Consider the following 27,603-nt stretch of genomic DNA (forward strand, 5'->3'; position numbering starts at 1 on the left):
AACATGCCAATTCGTCAACTCGTGCCTGATTCTGTTCGAGCAGAGCATTATGTCTAACACTTCTTCTCTAGCAGATACCATGAAGGTTGGGCGATTGCCTATAATAAGTAATCCAAGATCTGTACTACTTAAGTATTTAATCAGACTGGAGCTTCTCAAATTGATACCGGAGCTGCTCCAGATTATGTGATGAGTATTAGCATCTCTGCGCACAATCAGCAGAAGGCCTTTCGTTAGGCAATGTACAATAACTCGTTTGAAAACATCCGTAGGGGATGGTTCATTATGTGGTAATACACTGAACGTTAGACGTGTCTCCTGTTGAAGTCACCAACAGAAATATCAATTGTGACACCAGTTACATTTCTGATTTTTAGCTCAAAAATGAGTGTAGCAATGATTGGTCATGAGGCATGACACGCGAGTTCGTCATTTCATGTTTACTGAAAGTAGCAAAAACTGTGGCCACAAGGTTACCAAGGTAGAAATTCCCCTACTAAAGTAAGGTTCTTGAAAAAACACCACTTCGGCTGTAGCATTTTGCATGGGTATGCAAAGATTGATCACTGCTGTTCTTAAGGGCTACAAAATGATCTGAGCTATCCTAACGGTAGCCACTACCCAAACTAGGCAGGATTAAGCTTCGATTAGGTTTCATTTACACCCCCCTAACCATTCATTCCTAGGCACGGTAATCTCGAAGCCGCATGAATTAGAGGTCACCTCACCTGTGAGGTGAACTTGTTTCCAGCGGAACAGGCAGTCCGTAATGTTAATTCTTAGCCAATTGAAACAATCGCTACCGACATTACACGGCTATGTAGGCTGCTCGGGAAAAAGCAAGCTAATATTGCTGATTAACTCCTAACGTGCCCAAGCAGTCGTTAAAATGGAGTATTCTTTTATATTCATGGTTTATTTTAAAATCATTCAGTGGCACAATTCATTTGAAATTCGAACATGTGTAGTTATACCAGTGCTACGAAGTTATTTATCGAGCAATTTCGTTTAATTATAGAACAAGATAGTGATAAATAGATCATTATAGTCGCAAAAACCTTTTGCCCTCCAGAAGTGGTAATTTTTCCTCAGCCATATGACGCCGCCATCTACCGCAACCCATTTGTTTGCTCACGCGCCTCATTCGTGTCTCGTGGTCTCCTGCCGGGCCAAGGGAATTCCCCAGCACATAAATTTTTAGGCGGGCACACGACTCGCGAATTAAAGATGATCGCGGCGCTGCAGATTTAGTGATCGCCCACCGAAGGGGATTCGATTAATAGGCATGGAGGAGGTGGGGATTGCGAATTGCATTCCATTAGTCATATAGGCAAACGTGTAACGTTATGGATGCTTCCATCTTACGCCCTTTGGGAGGAACTGGGGGTCTCAGCGGGCGTTCCTAAACGGAAGGACGAGCGCTGGTAATTACACTGTTTGCATTAATGTCTTGCGGTATCGAAGGTTTTGAAGGCTGCAAAACGGCAGTCCCAGTGTGGTATGGATTTCAACTTGTAAGCACATCTTTTTCTTCTTTCTGGTGCTACGTGCCAACTGGGACAGCGCCTGATGCGCAGCTGGGACAGCGTCTCATTCGATACTTAACATAGCAAAGCTGTAGCCACAGTGGTATGACAATACAATTGTAAATCCGTCCAAAATTCCATTTACATTCGAACAATTGATCTGAAAATCACATTTTTATTTGCTAGTTGAACTAGAACTGTTTGGCAAGATATGGATGCTTTCTCCAATAATTTTCAATTAATTATCACCTAGTTCGCTCCAAACTACAACTAACTTTCAAAAACAATGTGCTTGAACAACTTCAACCACATTGAACTAACCTACCAAACTCGAGCCATTTCACCTAGATCAACTCAATCTTATCTCGTGCGGCGTGTGTGGCCTCTGGCTCCAGTTAGCCACCTAAGAGCCAGAGCTAGGACCACCAGCCGGCACAATCTTCACCCACTTGGATACGCAATTAGCAATCGAACACTGAGGCAAAAATCTCGCATGATTTTCATAAGATCACACTAATGAAAGCATTTTTTATTATTTTTTTGTCGGTTCATAAGACACTTGTGTATTTCATACGACGAGATTGAGATTTATAAGACTAGTGTAATTATTTCATAACTTCAATTGTCAATGTCATAAGAACGCTTATGAATCCCATTGATCATCATTGTGAAAAACCACGTGAGACAAATTTTCTCGGTACAGGCATTTCACTATCAGAAATTCAATATGGCTTCCGAACTTGACGTGTATGACTTGTCGCTGTCTGTCTCCGTTTTAAATGCATCAAAGGGTAAATATTTCCTATTTATCATAATTTACGCTGTAACTGACACTTTCTTTTAATCAGGTTGTGAAATTGGATCCGAACAAAGATTTTTGTATGAAAATTTCAAACAATTTGTATGACGCTTAAGAAATCATAAGCCCCCCTCATCCCTTTATGGATGCCCCTAACGTAAACCTCCACCAATTGAAGCGTTCTTCACAATTTTTCTCAATATTTTTTCTCTGCTATGATATACTGCTTCGCGTTAAAATAGGTTAGCCAACTCAAGAAATTCGAATTGTCATCCACTTTGTCGTATCGCAACTCGATTCTTATGCTTACAGTTGAAAGCTTTAATCGAATTGCGGTGTGACAAAATGGACGAAAATTTGATTTTTGCATGTTGGTTAACCTATTTATCAACGCGAATTAGTATAATTCATTCATTGAAATTTAAAATCTAAAGCTCAAATTACTCAAGACAGTCTTATGGAATCAAGAATGGATTAGAACGTAATTCATAAGACTATCTATGGATTTTGTTATCATGTCAATGCTGGTACATAAGATCATCTTACGAAATTCCTACGAGGTGTATTATGGAAACAGCATCTGCCGAAAATCATACGATGGTCTTATGAATTTCAAAGATTTTTCTTGTGTCGTAATTCCATAAGCAAATCTTATGACAGTCTTACGTCCGGTTTCCTCAGTGAAAAAATTACCACTTGAACCTAGCTGACAAAACACGTACTGAGCAAACACCACTACTGCATCCGCCATCTCCTCCGGGTGACACTTTTCAACGCCAGGCCCCATGGAGGGGGAGCTCTCTGTGGCGTCGTCGATTATCGTAACGTTCGATAAGTTATGACCACTCGGGTTGCACTTTTGTGTGTTCGCTTCTTCAGCTACAACGCAGGGGTGGTAGCGAAAAGTACGGTAATTCCTATTATTGAACGATGTAAAATCTCGTCTATTGTTGAACAGTCCATGTATTTCTTATGGTACACTACCCACCATAAATATGGAATCGCATATTGCAACACTCATAGTGAATATTGCAGCACCTTAAAAAGTTTAGCATCACCTAAAATGAATTTTTTTCGGGATTCCGAAGAGCAATTTCAATTTGATTTTTGGGAACATATTTTGAAATGTTGCCTTAAGCCAATAAGATTTTATATTTCAGTTGAATAAGCTTTTTTCACTTGGTTTAGGGTGATGCTAAACTTAAAAGTGCTGCAATATTCAGTATTGCAACGATTCCACACTTTCGGTGGGTAGTGTATGTTCAACAATTAGGACCAGGGATGGGAAAAGTATTATCTTGCTACATTTTTCTGTGACATTATACTGCTTTTCGCACTGACTATGAAGAAGAATGAAAAAATAAACCATCAAGAAAAAAAGGTCACGAACATTTTTTCTGACAGTTTATTTAGCTTCCAAAACGATTTTATGTTGTGAATTCTAAATTCATCTGCGGTAAGACAGCGAAGAAAATACTTACAGTCTGTTTTCTTCTCTCCTCTACTGCATAATTTCAAACCGTCAAGTAACCACCATTCACACTGATTCATTGAAAGCATCAGAAGCTGTCCTAATTTAGGACAAATAGCAAACATTTTTGCCGTTTCTACAGAAATTCTAATTTAGAAGAACTTCTGGTTTTCATTACTGTTCTACATATCAGACATCTAAAAGATCCCTTCACTTTTACTTTGGAGGCGAAAAAGATCCATAAGAATGAATAACAGGTCTCAAATAAATCTTGGCCCAAAAAGCAGGTATACCATTGCAGTTGACAGCAATGCTGGCAGATTTTTAAAGCTTGTAATAATTCGTTAAACGAAAGATTTCATACAAAGTAGGGTAGAAAAGCGAAGTAAATGAAATAAAATTTAGTCAGTCAAATCCGAACCATATCCGAGTTAAGTTCGAACATTCAAACAAAACTTAAGTGGTCGTGAAGTGCTTAAAGATTGAGTGATCATATGGTGCCCAGTTCCGACAACCGTACCAAGTCCGGTAGTGCCAGAAACGTCCGTGTGTGACATAGTTACCCGCCGAAAGCCACGATCCTGCCCTAACAATGCATTATTATCGTAAATCATTCAACCAATTATATTATTCCCATGAGGATTAGGAAGAATTTCTATTTAACGTTCAACGCTTCGTCATCGTAATAACAGTGAATCAATTGTCACTCAACACGCAATAACAAAGACATTGTCACCTCCTATTCTTGTTGCAACAATTTTATTCCACAACATGAGTTTATCATCACTTGAACAGAATATGACAAAGATCGATCACCACGTGGGCAGTGATTTACTGGGCTTCACATTGCATTTTTCAAGAACTTTCTCCATGTTGGTAAACATTGACACACTACCAAACAACACCCATAAAATAAATTTGGTTTTGTGCTTCAACTAACTGATTAATCGCGAGTTGAAAAGTATGCAACAATGTTGCGCTCTTTGATTGTCATGACAATTTTGCTTTTGATTGTGTCCTTATCCGCGACAGTTGCGACAAAAGGTTGTGAGCGAGCTTGCTTTGTTGTTTGTTTTTTGTCTATTTTGATGATAATTTGATTCACTGAGCACCAGTTTTTCTGTTCAAAACTGATTTTTTTCGACGATATTGTGTTCACTGTGTTTTGGTTAGAGAATAGAATACAGTGAACATATTTTCACGGAAACTTTTATGATTTTGAACGAAATAGCTGCTTTTGAAAATTCTTGACTTGATGACGGATTCTACCCCCTTAAGAGAAAGGTTTCTCCCAGAAGCTTGAAAGGCTTTCCTCAAGATCTTGAAAAACTTATCGTATAAGCTTAAAACGCTTCACCTAGAAGCTTGAACGGCTTCTCCAGAAGCTTCAAAGCCTTCTCTCATAAACTTAAAAGGCTGCTCCCAGAAGCTTTAAAGGCTTTTCCCAGGAGCTTGAAAGGCTGCTCCCAGAAGCTTCAAAGGCTTTCCCCAGGAGCTTGAAATACTTCTCCAATAAGCTTGAAAGGCTTCACCTAGAAGCTTAAAAGGCTGCTCCCAGAAGCTTAAAGGCTTCTCCTTGAAGCTTGAAAGGCTTCTTCGAGAAGCTTGAACCCAGTTAACCCAAACTCGTAGAAAGATAGCGCATAAAAGTACAAAAGTGGAGGCGATATACGTACATACGCCATTAGACTGAATGCAAAACGTCCGTATATCGCCTCCACGTTTGTACTCTTATATGCTAACATATACGATCATGTTGAGCTTGAAAGGCTTCTCCGAAAAACTTGAAAGACTCCCTCATAAACTTAAAAGGGGAAGGTTTCTCTCAGAAGCTTGAAAGGCTTCTCCGAGAAGCTTCAAAGGCTTCTCCGAGGAGCTTGAAAGGCTTCTCCGAGAAGCTTAAAACGAATCACCTAGAAGCTTGAAAGGCTTCTTCCAGAAGCTTCAAATCCTTCTCCCAGTAGCTTGGAAGGCTTCTCTCATAAACTTAAAAGGCTGCTCCCAGAAGCTTCGAAGGCTTTTCCCAGGAGCTTGAAAGGCTTCTCCTAGAAGCTTGAAAAGCTTCTCCTACAAGCTTGAAAGGCTTCACCTAGAAGCTTAAAAGGCTTCTCCTAGAAGCTTGAAAGGCTTCTCCTAGAAGCTTGAAAGGCTTCTCCTAGAAGCTTGAAAGGCTTCTCCTAGAAGCTTAAAAAGCTTCTCCTAGAATCTTGAAAGGCTTCTACGAGAAGCTTGAACCCAGTTAACACTAACTCGAATAAGATAGCGCATAAAAGTACAAAAGTGGAGGCGATATACGTACATACTCCATTAGACTGTATGCAAAACGTCCGTATATCGCCTCCACATGTGTACTCATATATGGTATTATATACGATCATGTTGAGCTTGAAAGGCTTCTCCGAGAAGCTTGAAAGACTCCTCTCATAAACTTAAAAGGGAAAGGCTTCTCTCAGAAGCTTGAAAGGCTTCTGCCAAAAGCTTGAAAGGCTTCTGCCAATAGCTTGAACGGCTTCTCCGAGAAGCTTAAAATGCTTCACCTAGAACCTTGAAAGGCTTCTCCCAGAAGCTTCAAAGCCTTCTCCCAGAAGCTTGGAAGGCTTCTCTCATAAACCTAAAAGGCTGCTCCCAGAAGCTTCGAAGGCTTTTCCCAGGAGCTTGAAAGGCTTTTTCTAGAAGCTTCAAAGGCTTCTCCTAGAAGCTTAAAAGGCTTCTCCTAGAAGCTTCAAAGGCTTCTCCTAGAAGCTTCAAAGGCTTCTCCTAGAAGCTTGAAAGGCTTCTCCTAGAAGCTTGAAAGGCTTCTCCTAGAAGCTTGAAAGGCTTCTCCTAGAAGCTTGAAAGGCTTCTCCTAGAAGCTTGAAAGGCTTCTCCTAGAAGCTTGAAAGGCTTCTCCTAGAAGCTTGAGAGTCTTCTCCTAGAAGCTTGAAAGGCTTCACGTAGAAGCTTGAAAGGCTTCACCTAGAAGCTTGAACCCAGTTAACACAAACTCGTATAAGAGAGCGCATAAAAGTACAAAAGTGGAGGCGATATACGTACATACGCCATTACCCAAGTAACACAATTGGTCATAAATGAGCTCAAAATACATCTTTCGTACATCATCGTTGTTTTGGTTCGAATATACAATACTGAATATCATACACCTTTATAACCGAAAAAGCGCAAGAACGGCAGGCTTTTAAAACATCTGCTTAGTTCAACTGGATGTTTTACAATACCTATTTCATACTTCTCATAGCATTTGAATTTGTTATACCAAAGTTATATCATACGTCATTATAACCATTAAGTTATAATCAAGTTATCGAGATGTAATTTGGCATGCAAAAATTCAAGTGCACATTGTGTATTGCTTGAAATGTTTTGACAGCTGGAAAAATATAAACAAAAATAAAAAAGATTCGTCAATGAATTCAAGTGAAAGTACCGTGATCAAAAAAGAAATGTCTTGCTGCATAAAATTTGGTTGGGTTTTTTTTAATTATGTTCAGAATTGGAAAATATAAAGTGAGCTTTGTGCATAAAGTGTATGTGTTTTTATGTGCGGTTTCAGATTTCTGGTGAAACAGAGTGCTGCACTTGTTGATTATTTACGCGCCGCTCATAGATGTGCAGTTGCTACTTATTTTTTCGTGAAATTTATACAATTGTATCAACTTTTCGTCAGATCGAACAACTAAGAAACATGGTGGAATTGACCACCAGCGCACAGTACGGGTCAAAAGGTTTTGTAGTGGTTACTAGTTTATGAATCTATGATAATTTAATTGATTTGTATGTTTTGAGGATGTGATACTAGAAACATTAAACAATGACTGGGTCGAACTTATTCTTGACTCGTCGTGCTTAAAATCGCTAATATTTAATTTAATTCATGTGTCATAATTGTTCTGAGCGGCAATGTTACATGGCATTGCTTTGATTGTAGCCATAGAAAAAACAGGTATTGGAATGAAGTTTTAAATAAGTATCGAATACGTGTTTAAAACAACTGAAATAAAAACATTAAACATGCTATTTCACTCATTGAAAATGTGAGCATCGTCTTTGAGACAAAATAATCCTTTTCATCGAAAAAATCACAGCATCAGACAAGTTTTTCATTCCATGCACTATTAATTAAAACATTCACTTTCATTCATTTACCCTATTCCGCTTGCATTGATTACCATTCGCATAATGTTTCTTCGTATATTTTGTTTTGCTTCAAAATATAAATCTCTGCATCAATCTTCGAAGAGAAACTGAGATGCTAAGTTTGTTTTTCGATTGACAGAAAAAAGCATTATTATAACATCATAATCATAACCATCTAAACAGAGATGTATGCAATGTGTTTTCGTATGCAGCTTTATAATTAAATTGCCTCAGCTGAATTTTGGTCATGGGTAGTGTTTTAGCTAAGTTATACATACACTAATCGAACAGAAATATAACGTGAATATGATTTCTACGCTTTTCTAATAGATATGTTTCTCTAAAACATCATCAGAACGGTATTAAAGCAGAAGATGTATTGGATTTTATCTTTAACACCTGAATATAACATAATTTTAAAAGAGCTGACCGAGAAGATGTTTTCGGTGTTACTTGGGTAGACTGTATGCAAAACGTCCGTATATCGCCTCCACATTTGTACTCATATATGGTATTATATACGATCATGTTGAGCTTGAAAGACTTCTCTCATAAACTTAAAAGGGAAAGGCTTCTCTCAGAAGTTTGAAAGGCTTCTCTCAGAAGCTTGAAAGGCTTCTGCCAAAAGCTTGAAAGGCTTCTGCCAATAGCTTGAACGGCTTCTCCGAGAAGCTTCTCTCATAAACTTAAAAGGCTGCTCCCAGAAACTTCGAAGGCTTTTCCCAGGAGCTTGAAAGGCTTTTCCTAGAAGCTTGAAAGGCTTCACCTAGAAGCTTCAAAGGCTTCTCCTAGAAGCTTGAAAGGCTTCTCCTAGAAGCTTGAAAGGCTTCTCCTAGAAGCTTGAAAGGCTTCTCCTAGAAGCTTGAAAGACTTCTCCTAGAAGCTTGAAAGGCTTCTCCTAGAAGCTTGAAAGGCTTCTCCTAGAAGCTTGAAAGGCTTCTCCTAGAAGCTTGAAAGGCTTCTCCTAGAAGCTTGAAAGGCTTCTCCTAGAAGCTTGAAAGGCTTCTCCTAGAAGCTTGAAAGGCTTCTCCTAGAAGCTTGAAAGGCTTCTCCTAGAAGCTTGAAAGGCTTCTGCCAATAGTTTGAAAGGCTTCTCCGAGAAGCTTGAAAGGCTTCTCCGAGGAGCTTGAAAGGCTTCTCCGAAAAGCTTAAAACGCCTCACCTAGAAGCTTGAAAGGCTTCTCCCAGAAGCTTCAAAGCCTTCTCCCAGAAGCTTGGAAGGCTTCTCTCATAAACTTAAAAGGCTGCTCCCAGAAGCTTCGAAGGCTTTTCCCAGGAGCTTGAAAGGCTTCTCCTAGAAGCTTGAAAGACTTCTCCTAGAAACTTGAAAGACTTCTCCTAGAAACTTGAAAGGCTTCTCCTAGAAGCTTGAAAGGCTTCTCCTAGAAGCTTAAAAGGCTTCTCCCAGAAGCTTGAAAAGCTGTGGGTTATCGGTTCGCATCGGTCCCCCAAGGAATTAAAAATATCCCCGGATCCAGATGGCCAATGATCAAAAACGACACAGATCCTAAAAGTAGAAGAGTTTTCCGAGAACTTGTGCAGACATGGAGAAAAAATATAGGAAAAGTTCAATGAGTAGTTTTGCTTTCTTTATTTAATACGCTGTTCTTCCGAGTCATATCGTTCCAATAATTTTTGCCATTCTAGCTTAAGAAATGTCACCAATGATTTCCCTTCTTTAAGTCAATCCTATAGAGATACTGTATATTTTGTTCGTCGACTGTTATTATTCACACCGCAAACAAATAATTCTATTCACTCATAATTACTTCTTAAATTTTGCAGTATCTTTTTCATTTTAAGAATTTAAGAATTTTTTTTTTTTGCTCTAGTCCGTTGTGCCACGTCTACTTTTACGCATTTCTTTACTGAATGAACCTTCAGAATAATGCAGCAATCAATACTTGAGCGGATCATCATGAATATTTTTTGAAAGCAACTTTGCATGAGTTTTATCCGCATTCTGATTTGCCAGCTAAAATGGAAGATTATATTAATTATTTGAACACACAATTCCTTTTCAAAAAGAAGCAAAACAAACTCTGTTCTAACATTCTGTTTGCCATTGTCGAAAAAAGTGACTTCAGTAGGAATTGCAGTAAAAAAATGTCTATCGACTGACTTAACAAATTTTACCGAGTCACCAAAAAGTGCATCGCTTCCAGCCCTGCTAACTGTTTGGAGCAGCAATTTCTGCACTTCTTCCTTCCTTCTATGCGACGTCGACGATGGTTATCTTAATGAAAAGAGAATTCAATTACTTATGACTATTTCTTTTTCCCTCTGTCTGTGTCTTCCCCAGCAGAAGCAGCGCCGTCGACAAGAACCACATCTTCGAATGGCCCATCCACGGTGGCCGCAGTAGAGGTGGGCCCATCAGCCATCAGTTCCTCAACACAGCCTTCGTCATCATCTTCCTCATCGCGTCGTCATCTGAACCTTCCACTGCTTCCAGTTCTGCCTCCGCGATCTACGGTCCAGATAAGACCTGAACCTCCCCCGCCATACTGGGCGCACTACCAGCATCGACCGGTACTTCCTTCGGCAGGGGCAGCTCCCCATCAACGGCGCAGTAGCCGTAGCAGCAACAGTAGCCCCAGAAGTTCCGATAGCGAGAATTCGCCACACGTTACCCCACCGCCTCCGCTGCCACCGGTTCCACTGCCCAGAGCCAATAATGCGCAGCGAGCTGTTGTTCAACAACAGGTGGTGGTACAACATCGAACCCAGCGGCGGAATTTTGTCGGCGGTGGCATTTCGGAACACAGGAATCCGGGAGGACCAGCTAGGCTCCAGCGCTACAACATTACGAACCACCATCAGCAGCAACAGCGACAGCAGCAGCATCCCCAGCGGCGTCCACGGATTAAAGAGCACTTGTTGAGTGAGTATGGCTTTTCATGGGTTTGCGATATCGATTGCGACGTCAAATGATTGGGCCGAGGATAACGTGTTATCTAACGTTAGCTACTGAAATTACATGTGATCATCTATGTACAGTAGTCTGGGACACGGTTATATGAAAAAATTAGATTCTCGCTCCAGTCCACTTTTTGGATTGCATTTAGGTCCCATACCAACTGTGCAAAATTTCAGCTCGATCGGAGAAACTATATTTACGCACCAGCCGTTCAAAGTTTGTATGGGATTTACTATGGGAAAACTTACTTTTGCAAAGAAAAATCGCCAGAGGTCGCCCATTGACCTCTATAAAAATTCTGAACACAGATCTCGATAGGTATTTCTACGATGAACAACATTGCCGTAGACCGCAAAGCAATCCGATGCTTGTGAAAAAAGTTATTAAGCATGAGCTATTCTGAAATTTTGCACGATTTTGTTATTATTGTTATTCCTTTACGTGCTAATCAACGTCGCCTTGCCAATAGGTTTTCATTGAATAACTTTTTTCAAAAGTATCGGATTGTTTCGCGGTCTTCGGCAATATTTTTCATCGTAAAAATACCTATCGATATCTGTATTCAGAATTTTTATAGATGTCAATGGGCGACCTCTGGCGATTTTTTTTGCAAAAGTAAGTTTTCCTATAGTAAATCCCATACAAACTTTGAACGGCTTACGCGTAAATATAGTTTCTCCGATCGAGCTGAAATTTTGCACAGCTGGTATGGGACCTAAATGCAATCGAAAAAGTGGACTAGGGCGAGAATCTAAATTTTGTCCCAGTCTAATGTACAGGCCCATAAAAACATGTCTATGAAACTGTTGCAGCAATTTCGTTTGCAACCGACGAGGTTTAGAGATCTATGAATTAATATGTTTGGAAATTGAACAAAACTGCGCAAAGCAAAGTTTGCAACTAAATTCAACTCTCCTTTACTCGATATTCGGTATCTTGACTTTGCCCTTAACTCGATGCAATACGCGTTCCCTTTAATTTAGCATATTTTGGTCCCTCTGTAAGACTATACCTCTATAACTTGACATTCCCTAACTCAATGATACCTGTTTCAGTTGTCATCTCACCGCTGGTTCATCTCCATTAGGGAGATTTGACTGTATAATTTGGAATCGATAGAATCTATGTATCAGATGTTTCGGGGCAAAATAAGACAATAAATGAGACTACAACATAAGTCTGATGAATGTTTAAATTGAAGATCTTCCCAGAGGAAAAAGTCTTCGAATCCAGATTCGCTGATGAAAACCGCCGAATTTCACAAAAGGTAATCTTCGGCCGGAATATTATGATTTATCTGGGTGAAATAATCAGAATAATCTGGGAAAAATCTTCGGATTATCCTAGAGGGAATCTGTGAATATCTTTAGATCAATTCTTCGAATTTATCTAAGGATAGTCTACACCCTACGCTCATTTTATCGGAATCCGTGAATTTCACTGTAATCTCAACTGCTGAACAGTTCGGTAAAATAAAATACCGTAATTCTGTACAAATTGTACAGATTTCGCTTTTTTTAAGAATACTGTTGAAAATACCGTAACTCTGTTAATTTACATTACAGAACTGTTCAGATATTTCATCGATATTCGTAAAATAATTTAGTTGTGTTTCGATTTCCACGAGTGAAAACATTGGATTTGGAGTTCTTCGAAGAAAACCTTTGAATTTTATCAAAAAGAACCTCTGAAGGAAATTTCCGGATTTCTCCGATGAAAGTCTTTGGATTTTCCAATAGAACTCTTCGAACTTCTCCGTAGGCTGTCACCGGATTTACAAGGAGAAAATCGCCATACTACGCCTGAACTAGATTTATCAGTAGAAAAGTCGTCTTGATTTCCTGGGATTTTTTTTTTCTACGGACTTCCCTGGGAAACTTTCTACAGATTACCATGGAAAATTTTCTGTGAATGTTCCTAGGAGATTTTCTACAGATTTTTTAGCAGATTTTGTATGAATTTTCCTGGGAAATTTCCTACGGATTTTTCTGGTGGATTTTGTGAGAGCTTTTGTAAGGATTTCTCTGTGAGATTTTTGAACGAATTCCCCTGGAAAGGAGTTCTTCTGGGGGATTTTCAATATTTTTTGTGGAAACTCGACGAATTTTCCTGGGAGTTTTTTAAGAATTTTACTGGGATATATCTATGGGTTTCTATAATCGATTTTCGCTTGCGAAATCAACTGTTTTTATAGAGTTTTTATGAATTTCCACGGGGGAAATGTACTGCTTTCGCTGTGGATTTTCAGATGAAAGTACTCGGATTTCCCAAAAGGAAATCTTCGGATTTCCTCAGAAAGAAATCTTCGGATTTCCTCAGAAGGAAATTTTTGGATTTCCTCAGAATAAAATCTTCGGACTTCCCAGAAGGAAATCTTCGGATTTTCCAGAAGAAAATCTTCGGATTTCCCAGAAGGAAATCTTCGGATTTCCCAGAAGGAAATCTTCGGATTTCCCAGGAGGAAATCTTCGGATTTCCCAGGAGGAAATCTTCGGATTTCCCAGGGGGAAATCTTCGGATTTCCCAGGGGAAATCTTCGGATTTCCCAGGGGGAAATCTTCGGATTTCCCAGGGGGAAATCTTCGGATTTCCCAGGGGGAAATCTTCGGATTTCCCAGGGGGAAATCTTCGGATTTCCCAGGGGGAAATCTTCCGGATTTCCCAGGGGGAAATCTTTCGGATTTCCCAGGGGGAAATCTTCGGATTTCCCAGGGGGAAATCTTCGGATTTCCCAGGGGGAAATCTTCGGATTTCCCAGGGGGAAATCTTCGGATTTCCCAGGGGGAAATCTTCGGATTTCCCAGGGGGAAATCTTCGATTTCCCAGGGAATTTCGATTTCCCAGGGGGAAATCTTCGGATTTCCCAGGGGGAAATCTTCGGATTTCCCAGGGGGAAATCTTCGGATTTCCCAGGGGGAAATCTTCGGATTTCCCAGGGGGAATCTTCGGATTTCCGGGGGAAATCTTCGGATTTCCCAGGGGGAAATCTTCGATTTCCCAGGGGGAAATCTTCGGATTTCCCAGGGGGAAATCTTCGGATTTCCCAGGGGGAAATCTTTCCAGGGGAATTCGGATTCCCAGGGGAAATCTTTCGGATTTCCCAGGGGGAAATCTTCGGATTTCCAGGGGGAAATCTTCGGATTTCCCAGGGGGAAATCTTCGGATTTCCCAGGGGGAAATCTTCGGATTTCCCAGGGGGAAATCTTCGGATTTCCCAGGGGGAAATCTTCGGATTTCCCAGGGGGAAATCTTCGGATTTCCCAGGGGGAAATCTTCGGATTTCCCAGGGGGAAATCTTCGGATTTCCCAGGGGGAAATCTTCGGATTTTCCCAGGGGGAAATCTTCGGAATTTCCCAGGGGGAAATCTTCGGATTTCCCAGGGGGAAATCTTCGGATTTCCCAGGGGGAAATCTCGGATTTCCCAGGGGAAATCTTCGGATTTCCCAGGGGGAAATCTTCGGATTTCCCAGGGGGAAATCTTCGGATTTCCCAGGGGGAAATTCTTCGGATTCCCCAGGGGGAAATCTTCGGATTCCCAGGGGGAAATCTTCGGATTTCCCAGGGGGAAATCTTCGGATTTCCCAGGGGGAAATCTTCGGATTTCCCAGGGGGAAAATCTTCGGATTTCCCAGGGGGAAATCTTCGGATTTCCCAGGGGGAAATCTTCGGATTTCCCAGGGGAAATCTTTCGGATTTCCCAGGGGGAAATCTTCGGATTTCCCAGGGGGAAATCTTCGGATTTCCCAGGGGGAAATCTTCGGATTTCCCAGGGGGAAAATCTTCGGATTTCCAGGGAATCTTGATTTCCCAGGGGGAAATCTTCGGATTTCCCAGGGGGAAATCTTCGGATTTCCCAGGGGGAAATCTTCGGATTTCCCAGGGGGAAATCTTCGGATTTCCCAGGGGAAATCTTTCGGATTTCCCAGGGGGAAATCTTCGGATTTCCCAGGGGGAAATCTTCGGATTTCCCAGGGGGAAATCTTCCGATTTCCCAGGGGGAAATCTTCCGATTTCCCAGGGGGAAATCTTCCGATTTTCCCAGGGGGAAATCTTCCGATTTCCCAGGGGAAATCTTCCGATTTCCCAGGGGGAAATCTTCCGATTTCCCAGGGGGAAATCTTCCGATTTCCCAGGGGGAAATCTTCCGATTTCCCAGGGGGAAATCTTCCGATTTCCCAGGGGGAAATCTTCCGATTTCCCAGGGGAAATCTTCCGATTTCCCAGGGGGAAATCTTCCGATTTCCCAGGGGGAAATCTTCCGATTTCCCAGGGGGAAATCTTCCGATTTCCCAGGGGGAAATCTTCGGATTTCCCAGGGGGAAATCTTCGGATTCCCAGGGGGAAATCTTCGGATTTCCCAGGGGGAAATCTTTCGGATTTCCCCAGGGGGAAATCTTCGGATTTCCCAGGGGAAATCTTCGGATTTCCCAGGGGGAAATCTTCGGATTTCCCAGGGGGAAATCTTCGGATTCCCAGGGGGAAATCTTCGGATTTCCCAGGGGGAAATCTTCGGATTTCCCAGGGGGAAATCTTCGGATTTCCCAGGGGGAAATCTTCGGATTTCCCAGGGGGAAATCTTCGGATTTCCCAGGGGGAAATCTTCGGATTTCCCAGGGGGAAATCTTCGGATTTCCCAGGGGGAAATCTTCGGATTTCCCAGGGGGAAATCTTCGGATTTCCCAGGGGGAAATCTTCGGATTTCCCAGGGGGAAATCTTCGGATTTCCCAGGGGGAAATCTTCGGATTTCCCAGGGGGAAATCTTCGGATTTCCCAGGGGGAAATCTTCGGATTTCCCAGGGGGAAATCTTCGGATTTCCCAGGGGGAAATCTTCGGATTTCCCAGGGGGAAATCTTCGGATTTCCCAGGGGGAAATCTTTCGGATTTCCCAGGGGAAATCTTCGGATTTCCCAGGGGGAAATCTTCGGATTTCCCAGGGGGAAATCTTCGGATTTCCCAGGGGGAAATCAAATCTTCGGATTTCCCAGGGGAAATCTTCGGATTTCCCAGGGGGAAATCTTCGGATTTCCCAGGGGGAAATCTTCGGATTTTCCCAGGGGGAAATCTTCGGATTTCCCAGGGGGAAATCTTCGGATTTTCCCAGGGGGAAATCTTCGGATTTCCCAGGAGGAAATCTTCGGATTTCCCAGGAGGAAATCTTCGGAATTTCCCAGGAGGAAATCTTCGGATTTCCCAGAAGGAAATCTTCGGATTTCCCAGCAGGAAATCTTCGGATTTCCAGCAGGAAATCTTCGGATTTCCCAGCAGGAAATCTTCGGATTTCCCAGCAGGAAATCTTCGGATTTCCCAGCAGGAAATCTTCGGATTTCCCAGCAGGAAATCTTCGGATTTCCCAGCAGGGAAATCTTCGGATTTCCCAGCAGGAAATCTTCGGATTTCCAGCAGGAAATCTCGGATTTCCCAGCAGGAAATCTTCGGAATTCCCAGGAGGAAATCTTCGGAATTCCCAGGAGGAAATCTTCGGATTTCCCAGGAGGAAATCTTCGGATTTCCCAGGAGGAAATCTTCGGATTTCCCAGGAGGAAATCTTCGGATTTCTCAGGAGGAAATCATCGGATTTCCCAGGAGGAAATCTTCGGAATTCCCAGGAGGAAATCTTCGGAATTCCCAGGAGGAAATCTTCGGATTTCCCAGCAGGAAATCTTCGGATTTCCCAGCAGGAAATCTTCGGATTTCCCAGGGGGAAATCTTCGGATTTCCCAGGGGGAAATCTTCGGATTTCCCAGGGGGAAATCTTCGGATTTCCCAGGGGGAAATCTTCGGATTTCCCAGGGGGAAATCTTCGGATTTCCCAGGGGGAAATCTTCGGATTTCCCAGGGGGAAATCTTCGGATTTCCCAGGGGGAAATCTTCGGATTTCCCAGGGGGAAATCTTCGGATTTCCCAGGGGGAAATCTTCGGATTTCCCAGGGGGAAATCTTCGGATTTCCCAGGAGGAAATCTTCGGATTTCCCAGGAGGAAATCTTCGGAATTCCCAGGAGGAAATCTTCGGAATTCCCAGAAGGAAATCTTCGGATTTCCCAGGAGGAAATCTTCGGATTTCCCAGGAGGAAATCTTCGGAATTCCCAGGAGGAAATCTTCGGAATTCCCAGGAGGAAATCTTCGGAATTCCCAGCAGGAAATCTTCGGATTTCCCAGCAGGAAATCTTCGGATTTCCCAGGGGGAAATCTTCGGATTTCCCAGGGGGAAATCTTCGGATTTCCCAGGGGGAAATCTTCGGATTTCCCAGGGGGAAATCTTCGGATTTCCCAGGGGGAAATCTTCGGATTTCCCAGGAGGAAATCTTCGGATTTCCCAGGAGGAAATCTTCGGAATTCCCAGGAGGAAATCTTCGGGGAATTTCCCAGGGGGAAATCTTCGGATTTCCCAGGGGGAAATCTTCGGATTTCCCAGGGGGAAATCTTCGGATTTCCCAGGGGGAAATCTTCGGATTTCCCAGGGGGAAATCTTCGGATTTCCCAGGGGGAAATCTTCGGATTTCCCAGGGGGAAATCTTCGGATTTCCCAGGGGGAAATCTTCGGATTTCCCAGGGGGAAATCTTCGGATTTCCCAGGGGGAAATCTTCGGATTTCCCAGGGGGAAATCTTCGGATTTCCAGGGGGAAATCTTCGGATTTCCCAGGGGGAAATCTTCGGATTTCCCAGGGGGAAATCTTCGGATTTCCCAGGGGGAAATCTTCGGATTTCCCAGGGGGAAATCTTCGGATTTCCCAGGGGGAAATCTTCGGATTTCCCAGGGGGAAATCTTCGGATTTCCCAGGGGGAAATCTTCGGATTTCCCAGGGGGAAATCTTCGGATTTCCCAGGGGGAAATCTTCGGATTTCCCAGGGGGAAATCTTCGGATTTCCCAGGGGGAAATCTTCGGATTTCCCAGGGGGAAATCTTCGGATTTCCCAGGGGGAAATCTTCGGATTTCCCAGGAGGAAATCTTCGGATTTCCCAGGAGGAAATCTTCGGAATTCCCAGGAGGAAATCTTCGGATTTCCCAGAAGGAAATCTTCGGATTCCCAGCAGGAAATCTTCGGATTTCCCAGCAGGAAATCTTCGGATTTCCCAGCAGGAAATCTTCGGATTTCCCAGCAGGAAATCTTCGGATTTCCCAGCAGGAAATCTTCGGATTTCCCAGCAGGAAATCTTCGGATTTCCCAGCAGGAAATCTTCGGATTTCCCAGCAGGAAATCTTCGGATTTCCCAGCAGGAAATCTTCGGATTTCCCAGCAGGAAATCTTCGGATTTCCCAGCAGGAAATCTTCGGATTTCCCAGCAGGAAATCTTCGGAATTCCCAGGAGGAAATCTTCGGAATTCCCAGGAGGAAATCTTCGGATTTCCCAGGAGGAAATCTTCGGATTTCCCAGGAGGAAATCTTCGGATTTCCCAGGAGGAAATCTTCGGATTTCTCAGGAGGAAATCATCGGATTTCCCAGGAGGAAATCTTCGGAATTCCCAGGAGGAAATCTTCGGAATTCCCAGGAGGAAATCTTCGGATTTCCCAGCAGGAAATCTTCGGATTTCCCAGCAGGAAATCTTCGGATTTCCCAGCAGGAAATCTTCGGATTTCCCAGGGGGAAATCTTCGGATTTCCCAGGGGGAAATCTTCGGATTTCCCAGGGGGAAATCTTCGGATTTCCCAGGGGGAAATCTTCGGATTTCCCAGGGGGAAATCTTCGGATTTCCCAGGGGGAAATCTTCGGATTTCCCAGGGGGAAATCTTCGGATTTCCCAGGGGGAAATCTTCGGATTTCCCAGGGGGAAATCTTCGGATTTCCCAGGGGGAAATCTTCGGATTTCCCAGGGGGAAATCTTCGGATTTCCCAGGGGGAAATCTTCGGATTTCCCAGGAGGAAATCTTCGGATTTCCCAGGAGGAAATCTTCGGAATTCCCAGGAGGAAATCTTCGGAATTCCCAGAAGGAAATCTTCGGATTTCTCAGCAGGAAATCTTCGGATTTCCCAGCAGGAAATCTTCGGATTTCCCAGCAGGAAATCTTCGGATTTCCCAGCAGGAAATCTTCGGATTTCCCAGCAGGAAATCTTCGGATTTCCCAGCAGGAAATCTTCGGATTTCCCAGCAGGAAATCTTCGGATTTCCCAGCAGGAAATCTTCGGATTTCCCAGCAGGAAATCTTCGGATTTCCCAGCAGGAAATCTTCGGATTTCCCAGCAGGAAATCTTCGGATTTCCCAGGAGGAAATCTTCGGATTTCCCAGGAGGAAATCTTCGGAATTCCCAGGAGGAAATCTTCGGAATTCCCAGGAGGAAATCTTCGGAATTCCCAGGAGGAAATCTTCGGAATTCCCAGGAGGAAATCTTCGGAATTCCCAGGAGGAAATCTTCGGATTTTCCAGGAGGAAATCTTCGGATTTTCCAGGAGGAAATCTTCGGATTTCCCAGGAGGAAATCTTCGGATTTCCCAGGAGGAAATCTTCGGATTTCTCAGGAGGAAATCATCGGATTTCCCAGGAGGAAATCTTTGGATTTCCCAGAAGGTAATCTTCGGATTTCCCAGGAGGAAATCTTCGGATTTTCCAGGAGGAAATCTTCGGATTTCCCAGGAGGAAATCTTCGGATTTCGCAGGCGGAAATCTTCGGATTTTCCAGGAGGAAATCTTCAGATTTCCCAGGAGGAAATCTTCAGATTTCCCAGGAGGAAATCTTCGAATTTTCCAGAAGGGAATCATCGGATTTCCCAGAAGGGAATCATCGGATTTCCTCAGAAGGAAATCTCCGGTTTCCTCAAAAGAAAATATTCAGACTACCTCAGAAGGAAATCTCGAGGTTTCGTCAGAAGGAAATCCTCGGATTGTTCAAAATTGTTCGCAGGAATTCGTCCACTAGCTCATCAAAATTGAACCGAAAAAATTTCTAAATGATTTTACTGTTTCATTCCGAATCATTCAACAGGAAATCTCCGGATATTCCAAGCAAGAAGAAATTCTCAGCATTGGTAACTGAATGTTCTTAGATTTTCCATCAGGAAATCATCAGATTTTTCCAACGGGAATTTTTAGTAAATTTTCCGTATTTCCCTACACAAAATCTATGGGTGTTCCCAGCCAAAAAATCCCCATATTTTCCACCAGGAAATCTCTGAATTTCCTAAAAGGATATCTCAAAAAAATCAACAGGAAAATTTTGGATTTCCTCACATTATAGCTCCAATTTTCTTAACGGGGAATCTCAGGATTTTGTATATGAAAATATCCAAATTTATCAGAAGGAAGTTTCTGGGTTTCCCAAAAGGAACCCACCGTAATTCCCAACTTAATACTGGATACCCATCCACAAATTTCCAGGATATCTCCTGATTTGTGAACATGAAATGCCCGGCTTTCCTAAAAGGATATGTCTCAAAATATCCCAAAAGGTTGACTCCTAATATCCGAACAGGAAACCTGCAGTTTTTCTATCAGAAAATATCCGAAGTTTCCAAAAAACAGGAAATCTTAAGAGGATATCAGATCAGATTTAAAAAAAAAAATGACAGAGTTCTTAAAAGCAAATCTTCAGATTTCTCAAAAGCAAAAGTCTGGATGTTTCGAAAGGAGTTCTCTGATTTTCCAAACAAAAACTCCTCAAACTTTCGAACAAGAAATCTCTAAATTTTTCGAAAAGAAATCAGTGGGTATATCTTTTAAATTTTTTACCGCTATGATTAGAGCTGACCTTTTATTTCTATTCCATCAACAGGTCAAGATGCATTTTGCCCGGATTTGGTACGTAATTGCAAGATTACCGCAGAGCCAGAATCCGGCCGAAACTCCCCCGTCGAGTCACGTGAGCCTACGCCGAGCAATCGTAACAGCAGACCATCCACATCTCACAGCCACAACCCAGCAGCGGACGTTGATCAAGACGTCTACGTAGAGATTGAAGAACTGAACCAAAGCGTTCCCTCGGCACCCGTCAATGCGCCAAGCACAACGTCAAGTGGCCGCGACGAAACGAAACTTGAGGATAGCACCAAGACCACGACTACCGGGACCGTTTGTGATATGGGTCAGAATCTGAGCATTCGAAGGCCGAAGATTTCACTCACATGGGTCCTACGTGAACAAGCGCAGCAGCAACAGCAACATCAGCAGCAAGTTCCAACTCTGAGTCATCAACAACTGTCGGGAAGTCAGTCGAGTGCTGGCAGCTACCAGAAGCAGCAACCGAATCAGAAGCATCAACAGACGGCCCAATCCCGAAGATCACCGGTTAGAACAATCCTTGTGAACGGGTCGGTGCCTAATACAACTACAGCAGCTACCAATGGACACTTACCAGCAAGAAAGAAGTCGCGTACTCGAAGTAAAGAGAGATTGTTCAGTGAAAAGTATGTCAGCGATAACAACCTGACAGAGTATCATACCGAAAAGCAGCATAAGGCCTTTCAGGTCTTAAATGGTTCATCAGCTCCGCCTTCGACGGAACACCACGCAACCGGGATCTACCGCAAAAGTAATAGAAGCTACAGAAAAAGCAGTGATCGACTGAAGAAGAAGGAAAGAGCATTGATCTATCCCAATCTAGTTCAAAGCGAGACCGTAGATATCTTGCTGAACAACAACAACAATAACAGTATTATAATAAATTTGAACCAGGAAGACCAATTGCTCAAAGACAAGACCGCAACGATCTGCCTGAAGAACACCTATTCGGAGCCTTCGCTCTACACCACCGTTTCGGAGCCATCTTCCTCAAAAAAGCATCGTCATCGCCGGCGCCGGGAACGATACCGTTCGCAACGATTCGGCTATGAAATCCAGAACGTCGATGAGTTCCTTTCCAAGTGTTCCCTCTCGTCACCGGGAAATATCCCGGTGGTGCTCTCTTCGGCGGCCACGCTCTACCAGACGCGACCGGGCAGCTATCAGATCGAGATCCCGCTACCGCTGGGGATGGTCGTCAATGCCGTGTTCAAAAACCAGAACTGGCTGTACGTGCAGACGCCGCACGCCGAGGAGGGATACGTTGCGTACGAAACGTGCCTGCCGCTGGGCATCCTGCCACCAAACCAAAGGTAGGTCTCGGATTTTATTTGCGCTACCCCGTTATGAGTGCGGACTCGCTTGAAGAAGCAATGCAACACTCAGTTGAATATTAAATCACCCCACAAAATGTTTATCATCATCTCAAACCAGGTAAATTCACATTGTTATATATGTCAAGGATATTGGGAAAACTAATGTCTCCATGCAACTTAGAAGGTTTCTGTTACTGGCATTGTGAGAGGATTCATTAGTTATATTCGAATAAATCTATAACGAATTAATTCAGATAATTCGTCAAGAATCCTTTCAATAGAAAGCTCCACGTGTTTCCCCAGGAATTCCATGTTATATTACTCTGAATATTTTCCCTGAGGATTATTCCATAAATTCTCCCTAGGAGTTTTTGCCAGAATTGCTCCAGCTAGTTCTGGCAAAAACTTTGTTCGAGTATGCCGCAAATAAATTAATCCCAAAATTTATCCAAATTACGAAAATCATTTTTTTTTCTGTTTTTCGTTTTGTACATAATTTTTATCTGTTACTTTCTTCTTTCCAGAGAGGAATTGAGAGTATCATTCAGTCAATGAATTCAATATCTTTGTGATGAAAGCTTTTAAAACTTCAATGATGGTGTGAGATTCTTTACAAGACTTGTCTCGGATATTCGCCCATGTCAAATGATAAGAGGCATTTATACTTGGAGCGCTGGAGACTTAAACATATCATATATAAAATCCCAGAGTTGTCTGTCTGTCAGTAACGCTTTGAAATGTTTCATCGAAATGTTTCATTGAGCGCTACAACAGCAAATATAGAGCACTGCAACAGTTAATTTTATTATCAGAACATTACAATTGCAAATTGTTGAGCACCGCAACAGCTTTTTGACAGAATTTTCTTGTAGTTCGGTCCAACTTGAATAGGTTTGGGGTTGAAAATGTTATTCAGAACGGGTTTCGCCAGTTCCAACTCAGGCTCAAAAACGAATTCCACAAATTCAAAAGCAAGATAAACATGAATGAGGTGAATATACGCCAAATATTTGAGTTTAATGGTTTTTAACTGGATTTTATCGAGTTTTATTAAATTACAGCAAAACCACCATTAGTCGATTTTCCATGACTCGATATCGACTTATGGATGCATATTCAAAACTAAATTTTATGCTTGACATGCTGGTCCCCTATACAGAATTCCGAAGCATTCCTGTTCCACGACTCGATATTTTCATGAGTCGTTCCTTTCATCACAACTGTGATTTTGAAAGACGACACTAAATTTTAATACACTGCAACAGCTATCCAGCAGAATGTTCTAGACTTTTCGATATGATTCTACTCGCTAATTCATAGAATAGATTCGCTTTTCGCTAATTCGTAGAATCGTCTGGATCTTTTGAAATGTTTCACAATATAAGAAACACTACAACAATTATTTCAGATTAGAACATTACAACAGCATTAAGGTCACGTACTTGAAGGAGTATGGTCAGAACAAAAATTTAGGCGATTTTGCGGTCATCGGTATCTTACTTACTTATTTGGCTTTACATCAATTATCTTGATAAAGCCTCGCCAACAATAATTCGCCAATTCACTCGGTTCATGGCCGCTTCTCTCCATCCTCGACCCACGCTCTCCAGGTCCTGGTGCACCTGGTCAATCCACCTAGCTCGCTGCGCCCCGCGCCTTCTTGTTCCGACCGGATTCGTAGCGAACACCATCTTTACAGGGTTGTTGTCCGGCATTCTTGCAACATGCCCTGCCCAGCGTATCCTTCCAGCTTTAGCTACCTTATGGATACTGGGTTCGCCGTAGAGTTGAGCGAGCTCGTGGTTCATCCTTCGCCGCCACACGCCGTTCTCCTGTACGCCGCCGAAGATCGTCCTTAGCACTCGGCGTTCGAAAACCCCAAGAGCTTGCAAGTCCTCCTCGAGCATAGTCCACGCCTCATGCCCGTAGAGGACTACCGGTCTTATGAGCGTTTTGTACATCGTACATTTGGTGCGGGGGTGAATTTTTCTTGACCGCAGTTTCTTCTGGAGCCCATAGTAGGCACGACTTCCGCTGATGATGCGCCTTCGTATTTCCCGACTAACATTGTTGTCAGCCGTCAACAAGGATCCGAGGTAGACGAACTCGTCCACCACCTCGAAGGTATCTCCGTCTATCGTAACACTGCTTCCTAGGCGGGTCCTGTCGCGCTCAGTTCCGCCAACCAGCATGTACTTTGTTTTCGACGCATTCACCATTAGCCCGACTCTTGTTGCTTCGCGTTTTAGGCGGGTGAACAAATCTGCCACCGTTTCAAATTTTCTCCCAATAATATCCATGTCGTCCGCGAAGCAAACAAATTGTCCGGATCTCGTGAAAATCGTGCCTCGACTGTTAAGTCCGGCTCTCCGCATAACACCTTCAAGCGCAATATTGAACAACAGGCACGAAAGTCCATCGCCCTGTCGTAGTCCCCGCCGAGACTCGAACGAACTGGAGTGTTCGCCCGAGATCTTCACGCAGTTTTGCACACCGTTCATCGTTGCTCTGATCAATCTTGTGAGCTTCCCGGGAAAGCTGTTCACGTCCATGATTTTCCATAGCTCCACGCGGTAGATACTATCGTATGCAGGCTTTATTCTGCTCATCTTGATCTGATAGATGAAGCGACCTCGTACGCTCACAACAATTATGAACCAGCATTCGCTGTTGGTTGAATAATCCGTGGCTGAGAGAGTGGAGAGAAACGTTGGCTCTATCCAAACGCACATCTTCCATTTGACAGCTCTAGCTTACTGCGAGGCTCTGCAAACACATCATCATTGCTTTTGGGATGAATTGAGGTTGGTTTCTCCGTCAACGCAAGAGCATGATTTCTCTTTCCTCTTTGCTCTTTTGGGCAAAGAGCTACAAAGAGACAACGAAGAGCTGTCTGGAAATGCTCTTCCCCGACCTGAGAAATGGGAAAACATGCTCTACCCCTAACTGAGAAAGGGAGAAAATAATCTCCTTCTCTTTTAAGCACTGAGGTTGTCAAAACAAACTCTTCACCACTGTGGGAATGAAAATAACAAAACACAAAAGTGCGAACTCTTGATCCCGCAGAGCTCGTACGCTCAGTTAGTGTGTGGGTAAAATCGCTTCTCTTTTGTAGTTGGTCATTAGAAGGGGGAGAAAGAGGATAAGTCAAGAGCAAGGAAGAAGCCTGATCGTATGCCGCCTTGAAATCGATGAACAAATGGTGCGTAGGGACCTGGTACTCATGGCATTTCTGGACGATTTGCCGCACGGAAAAGATCTGGTCCGTTGTCGAGCGGCCGTCGATGAAACCTGCTTGATAACTTCCCACGATCTCGTTTGTTATAGGTGATAGACGACGGAAGAGAATCTGGGATAGCACTTTGTAGGCGGCGTTTAGGATGGTGATTGCACAATAATTTTCACACTCCAGTTTGTCGCTCTTTTTGTAGATAGGGCATATAACGCCTTGTTTCCACTCCTCCGGTAGTTGTTCCGTTTCCCAGATTCTGACTATCAGCCGATGCAGACAAGCGGCCAACCTGTCCGGGCCCATCTTGATGAGTTCGGCTCCGATACCATCCTTAGCAGCGGCCTTGTTGTTCTTGAGCTATTGAATGGCATCCTTAACTTCCCCCATCGTGGGAGCTGGTTGGTTTCCGCTGTCCGCTGTGCTGACGTAGCCATCGCCTTCGTTGTCCTGACCTTCTATGCCTGTGTTCTCTGCGCCATTCAGGTGTTCATCGTAGTGCTGCTTCCACCTTTCGATCACCTCGCGTCCGTCCATCAAGATGCTCCCATCCTTATCCCGGCACATCTCAGCTCGCGGCACGAAGCCTTTGCGGGATGTGTGGAGCTTCTGATAGAACTTCCGCGTTTCTAGAGAACGGTACAGCAACTCCATCTCTTGGCATTCCACCTCTTCCAGGCGGCGCTTTTTGTCCCGGAATAGGCGGGTTTGCTGTTTCCGCTTCAGTCTGTATCGTTCCACGTTTTGCCGCGTACCATGTTGCAGCATTGCAGCCCGCGCTGCATTCTTCTCTTCTAAAACCTCATGGCACTCCTCGTCGAACCAATCGTTTCTTGAGCTCCGTTCCACATATCCGACTATGCTTTCGGCAGCGTCGTTAATGGCTGCTTTGACTGTCCTCCAGCAGTCCTCAAGAGGGGCCCTATCGAGCTCGCCCTCATCCGGCAACGCTGCCTCAAGATGCTGCGCGTACGCATTGGCGACATCCGGTTGTTTCAGCCGCTCGAGATTGTACCGGGGCGGGCGTCGGTACCGTACATCATTGATGACGGATAGTTTTGGGCGCAGTTTCACATCGGTATCATGTGCTTTGAAAGAGTATACACAGCTTTTCGCTTTAAAATTTCGTTGGATCGTGGCTAGCCACGTAGGGTTAGCTAGTTTTAGAAAAAACTGCTCATTCTGGAAAGCCGTATTTGATCATTTATAAAAGTATGATAAGCGGCTCTTTTTTACTTTAAATCTATGAGCTAGTATTCGTCTAACTTGTCTCTGACCAATATAAAAAAAAACTTCTTTCTCAAACAACCTTTATAGACCTCTGTATTTATTTTTAATCATTGCTCCCGGAAAACTTCATTTTGCCATCCAGTAGGCTGTTTACAAATGGCATACACACTCAAACAGACTTTCAGAGTTCGGTAAAGCAATTTACCAACAGAAATATTACAGTTGTCTCGGTAATTACCAGCTAGATTACCGAAATTTGTAAATCATGTCTTCTCGTCAAGAATGGGAAGAAGGTGGACCCAACATCCCTCCAGGGTCTATTAAATTCTACACAGATGGTTCCAAAATGAATAATCTGGCAGGTTCTGGAGTCTACGGACCCCGAACAAAAACCTCAATTCACTTAGGACAGTGGTCTACAGTATTTCAGGCAGAAATATATGCTATCTTAGAATGTGCGTTACTATGCCTGAAGAGGAAATACAGACACGCAAGTATATGTATTCTCTCCGACAGCCAAGCGGCTCTTCAGGCGCTTAACACTTACACGTGTAACTCAAAACTAGTGTGGGAATGCATTCTAGCTTTGAAAAAACTAGCTCTCTGCAATCGAGTTAACTTATATTGGATCCCAGGGCATGCGGGTCTAGAGGGAAACGAAATTGCTGATGAGCTGGCCAGAAACGGATCTGCTAATAGGTTCACTGGCCCCGAGCCATTCTTCGGAATATCAGACAGTTTCTTAAAAATGGAACTGAACAACTGGCTGGTTAGCCAGACCTCATCAAACTGGGATGCATCTCCTAATACGAGTCAGTCAAAAAGGCTTGTAAATATAAACCCAAAGAAAACCCAACAACTATTAGGTCTCAGCAAAACGGATCTCAGTTTATACACTGGTCTAGTAACAGGACACTGCCCCAGCAGATACCATTTACAAAAGATCGGTGTTGTTCAAAACTCCAACTGTCGCTTCTGTGACGATGAGCGAGAAACATCAGAACACCTCATCTGCTATTGCAGTGCACAAATCCATTGTAGGTCCAGGATATTTGGTAAGCCCTTCTTAGAGCCTGCCGATATAAGGATCGCAACCCCCAGCAATGTTATAGGCTTTATTAAGCTAATTGCACCAGACTGGGGGAATCCTCACACTGCAGCTTAGGACCATTATTTCTCAATAATAAGGTGTTCATGAGCTCAGAAGTACATAGATCATTTAGTGACATACATGTCACTGGATGATGTATGTACTATACAT

The 27,603-nt window shown here is 43.2% G+C and overlaps 2 protein-coding genes across 3 annotated transcripts in view; both read left to right on the plus strand.

Annotated features, from left to right (window-relative positions):
* LOC5568106 overlaps nt 1-27,603 on the plus strand; it is a 106,944-nt gene that overhangs the window by 73,959 nt on the left and 5,382 nt on the right. Inside the window, exons 2-3 of one of the 2 annotated variants that reach the window (XM_021840949.1) lie at nt 10,233-10,814; nt 20,563-21,880. In XM_021840949.1, the coding sequence (XP_021696641.1) occupies nt 20,868-21,880 (1,013 nt within the window). In that variant the 5' untranslated portion in view covers nt 10,233-10,814; nt 20,563-20,867. The remainder of the gene's footprint in view (nt 1-10,232; nt 10,815-20,562; nt 21,881-27,603) is intronic. The other variant, XM_021840950.1, reaches the window with a different exon arrangement.
* LOC110676892 (proline-rich receptor-like protein kinase PERK10) lies at nt 9,475-10,864 on the plus strand. Its single transcript, XM_021846478.1, has 2 exons — nt 9,475-9,505; nt 10,233-10,864. Exons 1-2 carry the CDS (start codon nt 9,475-9,477, stop codon nt 10,862-10,864), a joined length of 663 nt encoding a protein of 220 aa, XP_021702170.1.

The sequence above is a fragment of the Aedes aegypti genome, chromosome 2 (assembly GCF_002204515.2).
Source record: "Aedes aegypti strain LVP_AGWG chromosome 2, AaegL5.0 Primary Assembly, whole genome shotgun sequence".
NCBI lineage: Eukaryota > Metazoa > Arthropoda > Insecta > Diptera > Culicidae > Aedes > Aedes aegypti.

Bases quoted from the DNA above. Each gene is read 5' to 3' on its own strand.
- LOC110676892 (XM_021846478.1), top strand. From the start codon at position 9,475: ATGGAGAAAAAATATAGGAAAAGTTCAATGA. The intron at 9,506-10,232 runs GTAGTTTTGCTT...TGTCTTCCCCAG, and splicing joins ATATAGGAAAAGTTCAATGA to CAGAAGCAGCGCCGTCGACA.